The following is a 7613-nucleotide window of genomic DNA, read 5'->3' as shown; positions in this document are numbered from 1 at the left end:
CTGCTTATCCCTCTTGCCAGCTTCTATTAGAACTATGACTTATTACAGCCAGTAGGTGTGCTAACTCGTCGCTGAATTTCTTTTGAAGAGCTTGTGCAATTGCCACCTATTCCTTCAGAACGGTGAGTTCAGAAGTCTCCTTGCCATTCACCTTAAGTGAAGGCAGATCCTCTGACAGGCTTCCTACCAAAACAAAGGTATGGGGGTGAGATCCTCCACACTAACCTCCATAGCAAACATAAATGCAAATAACTGCATTGGGTTTTCTGGCTGTGGTTTTATATATAAATACCAAGTAATCCCTGCCCCTGCTGTAAGGAAGGCTGAGGGTGCTCAGTGTGGAGATGGCTCCGGGGAGACCTCATTGCGGCCTTCCCAGTACTCAAACTTAGAAGCAGGAGGAAGACTTTTTACACGGCCTGATAGCGATAGGACAAAAGAGAACGGTTTAAACTGAACGAGGAGAGATTTAGATTAGATTAAACCGCCTATGGAAGGACCAGCTGAGCCGTCCCACGTCACGGGGCGGGGCGGCAATGGCGGCGGGCGGGAGGGGAGGCGTTGCTATGGGTGGTGCCGCCCGCCTCGCCACGCTCGGCTCTCCTCTGCTTAGGCCTGTGGGGCCGGCCGCCGAGTTCGGGCGGCGGGGAGATGTTGCTCGGCGCCGCCGCTTGAGTCCGCGTTGCCAGGCATGGGGCTGGGCTCGAGCTCCGAGCTCCCGGACGGCGGCGCCGAGGGCTTCCATGTACACGGGGTGAGGCGGATCGGGCCGGCGCGGGGCGGTTGGGGGTTTATGGCGGCGCGCTGCCTGAGGCGGGCCGGGCCCGCGCTGCCTCCTCGGGGAGGAACTCGTGTGAAAGATGGTGGTGTTGGACCTGGGGACCGTGTGTGTGTGTGTGTGTCCAGGCAATGAGGAAAGGCCTCAAGGGGCGTTTGGAAACAGATGTTATATATCTGCATATATATATATATATATATATATATATATACGTGTAAGTTCGCGGTTGTGGGCTGTGTCCAGTGTCTGTCGCTTGCCATCTCATTTCTGGTTCAATCAAAAGTAAATATTGACTCAGGTGTAATAATTAACGCTTAAGCTTAGCATAACTGCAGATCCATGCACGACTAATATATATACATATATTTCTTTTTCAGGTTCAGGAGAACTCCCCCGCTCAGCAAGGAGGGCTGGAGCCTTTCTTTGACTTCATCATTGCAATAGGACACACCAGGCTGGTGAGTCTCTCTTCAAAAGCTTTGTTTTCTTTTGTATTCTTTTTTTTTCTTTCCTGGGGGTATCGTCATTATAAAAGGTTGAAGCCAAAGCTGTCAGAATAGAGAACGTCGTGTTGGGCGTTGTATGTGGTATTAAAATGGTAAACCAAAACCTGAAGAGTCTTACTGATGCCTTCAGCCACCCTGGCTTTTTAACAGGTTAACTCTGTGCTTGTGGTGTTATACGTGGCTATTTTCTGCCACAAGGTGAATACTGAGCTGGTGAGTCAGTGGTGAGAGCTCAACATTTGTTTAAGCAAAGCTGTTTCAACGTTTGATAAAACAGGGGAAAGAATTAGGGACAGGAAGAAAAGTGCCACGTGGCCTGTCTGCTTATGGTTTAGGGCTGGTCACACAGTTCTGAGTTATTGAGGAAGAATTGAATACATTTTAATGCATTGTTTTGGTTTGGAAGGCTCACGTGTTAGGCCCAAGGATCAGTACTGATCAGCCATGAAGTGCTGCCGCTAATTGATGTTAAGATCTTAACATTACTGACTTACCAGAGGATAAAATAAGAGGAAAGTAAGCAATTAAACTGAATGATAGTAGTTCCTGTTTCAGAAAGACATGAGCTGATAGCACAGATTGCTTGTGAATAAAAGAAAACTGCTCTGCTGGACTGACTGTAAAAGTCTAAGGACTGTTTTGGTTCTTCGTATTCAAGTTCTGCCACAAGCGTGACATCTGTGTTACAGGTGCAACTAGAAATAGCATTAACCATGTGCACGTCTTTCTGCACTCTGCAGAATAAAGAAAACAATATGTTGAAAGATCTACTGAAGGCAAATGCTGAAAAAGCAGTGAAACTGGAGGTGTATAACATCAAAACGATGAAGATCAGAGAGGTGGAGGTGGTCCCCAGTAACATGTGGGGAGGACAAGGTCTTCTCGGAGCCAGCGTGAGGTTCTGCAGTTTCCAGGGTGCCAATGAACACGTGTGGCATGTTTTGGTGAGTCAGAATTCATTGCTTCTCCAACAAGTGTATTGCTAAGAACAGAATGTAAACTTCCATTTCAAAGCATCCTCCATGACAGCTGTGTGCTATTTTATTAGTGGAATCTATTCTATCTAGGGGGTAAAACATCAAAGTGGTATTTTATAGAATCAGAGAATGGCTTGGATTGGAAGGAACCCCAAGGATCATCAAGTTCCAACCCCCTGCCACAGGCAAGGTTGCCAAACTCCAGTTTTGCTGATCAGATTTGCAGCTTTTCGTATGTTCTGTGTGTGTATGTGTGCTTTTATTATTAGACGACGTATGCCATTTAGAAGGATTGCTAATTCACAGTCTGAGGTATTCCAGGAATGTTTTCATAAGGATTTACAGATCCTTATGCATGAGAACATTGCTGTAGATAGAATGCAGATGCAGGTGACTGTCTCTCGGTGGCCTGCTGGTGTTCCTATAACCTTGTATTTTTTCTTAAGAGTAGTTTTGTATGTAGAAGTGCAGTGCTGAAAATCCCAAAGAGGAGAGGAACACAACCTCAGAAGTTTGAGCTATTTGAACAGGGTCCCGTAGACCAAACGCTCTTTTCTTCTGTTGCCTTTTGAGCTGGATTTTAGTCATTTCATGTTCTGAGAGTGCAGGTGACAGGTGCCGTTCTTTCACAGGATGTTGAACCCGCATCTCCTGCAGCTATAGGTGGATTGCAGCCATACACCGACTACATTGTTGGATCTGATCAGATTCTGCAGGAGGTAGGGCCGGTGTTCCTTCACGTTGTCTTCATGCCTGCTATGTTTGTGTGTTAGGATTTATAGCCCTAATTGCATGCACGTGGGATGCACGGGGGTGGTTGCTTTGGATTTTGTGAGGTTAATGTTTGAGGTGCTTAATGGCTGAGGTAAACTCTACCAGTATTTATTCATTTATTTATCTATTTAAACCTGGCATAGGAAAAAAACAGCGCACATCAGCGAGTTTTAGCCTATCTTTGTGCTTTTAATAACTCATGTTGAAGTAAATGCCTCAAATACTGATTTCTTTCTAGTTCCTCATCTTATGCATTTAATAAGTACTGCTATTTATTTTCTTAGTCAGAAGATTTCTTCTCGCTGATTGAGTCCCATGAGGGAAAGCCGCTGAAGCTGATGGTTTATAACACTGAAGCAGACTCCATTCGAGAGGTAGTTGTGACTCCCAATGGAGCTTGGGGTGGAGAAGGAAGGTACTGATCTGCGGACAGCCACTGGGTGATGACAGGTTATGCACTCACTGTGAATGAGTTCTTGTTAAGAATATTGTCATTGATTACAGCTCGTTGTTTTCACTTCAAGGCTTATTTCCTTCTCACATGAAACCGTTCATCATTAAAGAAAAGGAATAGCTGAGAGGTATTAGGCATGTTCTGGATTTAATCCGATTTGAGTTGACACTGATGGTAAAACTTATGCTGACTTCCTTGTTAGCAGATGTGCTAGCTACACTTTCACACTTGAACATTTGGTAAAGCAAGAACAAAATGCAAATCGGGTTAGATCCTATATTTCATGAAGATATAGGAAAACTGCTAATCAAAAGCTGAGCTGCATCTATTTAAATATCATTTGCAGAGTATTTCTTGTGCTCTGCCAGTAGCAGAAAGGATTTTTGCAGGTAGGTATTTTCCTGCTCCAGTCTCGAGACTCAAACTCTTTTTGTCTTAGAAGTCAGAATTTAAAAGGCTTTACTGGGTTTGTTAAGGATTTTTTTCCAAGTCTTGTTTTACTTCTGTTGTGCAGTTTGGGATGTGGTATTGGATATGGCTATTTGCACAGGATTCCAACGCAGTCAATAGCATCAAAGAAAAAGCCAGAAAGCAAACCACCTTCACCCTTACCAGAAGCTGGGACTCCTGTACCGTCCACTAATGGTTACACGGAGGTATGTAGGAAGTAAGATCACACATCCCGTGGAACTGCATAATTTTCTTGTTTTAAGATTCATAATACAGTATTTCAGAGCACAGCAGAAGAGTTGATGATGCCAAGCAGATGGCAGAAATGATGGCTTGAGAGAGAAATGGCCTTTATTGCCTCAAAATTCCATCTGGTATCTCAAAATTCCATCTGGTATCTTTCTGTATTCATCACTGCAGTCGGGTATTTGGGTGTGATAATGGATATTCCAGTTATTCTTTCGTTAAGTGTTGGCTGAAATACATTTGTGACAGACCCTTGCTTCCTGTTCTGAGGATGTGCCAACTGTCTCAATCAGTGAGAATGTGGTTTAGAATATCCTTCTGACTAGGGAATAAAATACACCTGCAAGAATTAAGTATTATCTGTTCAAAGAACATGTTGGCTTTGAAAGAATATGTTGTAACCAGTCATAAACAGCGACTTGATGATCAGTTTCAGCATCAACGCGTTCTCTCTGGGTTGATGGACTTAGAGAACACTGTCTCATGGGAAGGCTGATTTCAGGTGACACTTTGCAGCACGAAAAGACATGTTTTACTTTGTTATTCCAGGCTCCGTTATTGGCACCTACTTCTCAAAGTGACAGCTCTGAAGTAGTTATGAACTTCGATCCTTCCATAGGCCAAGAAACGAGTGGGTATTCACCTGAAAGCTCACTTTCTCCTCCTCCCCCCCTCCAGAGAGTTATGGATCCAGGTATGTTTTCTTGCATGCTTTTTCCAACCTGCTCCCTTTCAAAAGAAAGAGGAAACTTAAATAAACCATAAAAGTCTTAACAAGTTTGAGAATTAAATACAGGACCGTGAGCTGAATAAATTTCAGTCTGCACGTAGCATGTCTTTTTTGAAGCTGAAACCTTGCATTAATCTGAAAGTGTCCCGACATTTTCTTTCTTCAGGGTTTCTCGACATGTCTGGTATTTCACTTCCTGAGCTCACTGACTTAACAAACGTGTCCAGCGTTCCTTCCTCTGCCTCCTTCAGCATGCCAGCAGCAGGCTCTTTTGTTGGCGCTGAAAAGCTCACGTCAAACAGTGATCCTTCTGCTTATTTTGGTAAGTCTACTTGGGGTTTCCAGACCTCTAAGCTACTACAGCATCAGATTTTACTGAGTTTTGTGCAGCTGAGTGAATGCAGCTCATGTATTTGGCAGTTGTGAATCTGTGTGCTGTGTCTGTATGAGGTGTGCCATTCAAACTGATTTTCTGGGCACCATAACCAGAGGCACCGACAGAAGCTGGTGGGTGTTTGGTTCTTTGTTTTGTGAAATACTTCTTACTTTCCCAGAGAACACCACGGCTTTGGGCCCTGAAGATATAACGAAGACTCCTGAAGGCTCAGTTAGGCAGCCGGAGTTGGACCACCTTCTGCCTACAGCGTCGTCTTTACCTTCTTTTACTCTTCCTAATGAAATTGCTTCAAAAACAACACTAGAAACTGATGCCCAAAACCAAGACACAGTACTCATAAACAGTTTGGAGAGCTCGTTACCCACAGCTCAGATGAAACCTGACGATGAAGCAGCACACGAACAGGAAGGGGAAGAAGCGGTGCAAGGGCACGAGTGAAATGGGTGCTGCTTCCATTTACAGATGACAGTATGTTGTAAAATTAGTTGGGAGTATTTTTCTGATCTTGAAAGAATTACATCTGTTCTATTTTGTTAGTGCAGACAATGCTATAAAAAGAAAAACGTATACAGATGAAATACATATTTTATCATCTTCTGCAGTCATTGCTCAGCAGAGTGGTCTGCTTTCAAACTTTGAATGCCACCCAAAGTCACCAGATAGAAGGCAAAATTAATGCAGAAACCGGTCAGAGAATGGTCTTGAATGGAATCAAATGTCTGAGTTTCCATAGTGACAAAGGTATAGCTTTTCCTCTGCTTCTCTGTTTGCTGCTTTCATACAAATCATTGAGATCTGGTGCAGCAGCATATATTGCTTTCTGTAGCTCTGGTTTTCTGTCTGTCTTATTTTCACTTGTTTTCACATAGCTTCTGAAGGTGGCGTAGATGGTGAACAGTAAATCTGAAATGAACAATGAAAAACATGAGGGTGTTTCTATACCTCTCAGGGCAGTGATTTGTCACAGTTTTACTTCTGATTGGAAATACCTTCACTGTAGTTGCTAAAGTTAACATGGTGATAATCCTCAGTGAATGAAGGGAATTGGGTACTTGTGGGTAAAATTTATTCTTTATATTCCATGGTCAGTTTTAAACAGTTTAAAACCCTCTGTTGCAGAGAGAGGGTTTGGAGCTTGATGATCCTTGAGGTCCCTTCCAACCCAAGCCGCTCTATGATTCTTTGATGCGATTCCACAAAGTCAGGAGGGCATAAATGGATTATGCCTTAAGGTACAGGCAGCAGAATTAAAAGATAAGAAATCCACTCTGTTGGATGGCCTGCTAATACTGACCTTCTTTCTACTGCTGCTAAAAGAAATTCCTTTATTCCCTTAATTGACTGCTAGAAGAGTAAACATTCAAACACTAAAGGTTTATAATAATGCAATGTAAGTAATTTAAGCTAGGGGTAACTGAAGGCACATATGATCTATTTGGTATTTGTTACTGTTTGTTTAGGACTGCTTCCAGCATTGCACCTTTACCAACATTGGTTTTAAGCTTTTAAGTGATGCTGTACCCTAAGCACCTTTTCAAACCTTTAGTGGAGGAAGTATCAAAACTAAATTGGAAACGCTACAGGAATAAAGAGCTTCATGCTTACAGCAGTCTGTGTCCAGCCTGCTTCATCATCAGCGGATCTTGGGAATGGGAGGAGTTGGTGTGAAGATTTGAGCCCAAGGAACAATTGTCTGATTGAATGAGCTGTTGAGGAAAGCCTAGTATGGTCTATTCTTCTAACAGTGCTAAATGAAGTTTAACCTACTAATTCTCAATTCCTGATCTCTTGCCAAATTGGGGATTAAGTCTCGAGATGCTTGATCCTGCAGTACTAGAGATCATAACACTCAAGCAGGCATTGATGGGTCTGAGTTGGTGCTTCAGATACTGCAAGGTTCTGAATTTCATCTCAGCTGGTAGCAGGGATTACAGCAGGAACTTTCACCTCCACTGCCTTGCACTGTTTTGAAGTGAGAGCAGCTACAAATCACTAATTGCATTTAATTGATGGTATTTATCTGTTATTTCCTGGGCACTGCCACCACCATTGAAACATCCTTCTCTCCTTAAGAGAAGCACTAATTTGTCTTGGCTCAAGGTCAGGGCAATTAGCCTGGTCACTCCTCTCCTACATGTAAACAACTGAATAAATCCCAAGTCACATTTTTTCTTCCCCACCACCACTTCTGGCTCTGAGTTAGATTTCAAGGCTATGATTTCATTTTTGACTAGTGTTGTGTTTATTTTTTCAATATATAATTTTTAGTGTTTCTGAAGTAGTTCTCCTAACATGATACAT

The 7613-nt window shown here is 43.0% G+C and overlaps 1 protein-coding gene across 1 annotated transcript; it reads left to right on the top strand.

The window, feature by feature from the left end:
* Positions 1–532: 532 nt before the first annotated feature.
* Positions 533–7496, top strand: GORASP1 (golgi reassembly stacking protein 1). The gene is made up of 9 exons (XM_072328408.1): positions 533–754; positions 1156–1236; positions 2025–2228; positions 2894–2980; positions 3320–3450; positions 4004–4145; positions 4735–4879; positions 5082–5237; positions 5470–7496. The coding sequence occupies exons 1-9, from the start codon at positions 692–694 to the stop codon at positions 5748–5750; spliced, it is 1290 nt and encodes a 429-aa protein (XP_072184509.1). The 5' UTR covers positions 533–691; the 3' UTR covers positions 5751–7496.
* The last annotated feature ends 117 nt before the right edge of the window (positions 7497–7613 follow it).

This window comes from Excalfactoria chinensis, chromosome 2 (genome assembly GCF_039878825.1).
Source record: "Excalfactoria chinensis isolate bCotChi1 chromosome 2, bCotChi1.hap2, whole genome shotgun sequence".
Lineage (NCBI taxonomy): Eukaryota > Metazoa > Chordata > Aves > Galliformes > Phasianidae > Excalfactoria > Excalfactoria chinensis.
This window is presented reverse-complemented; position numbering and strand designations above follow the sequence as displayed.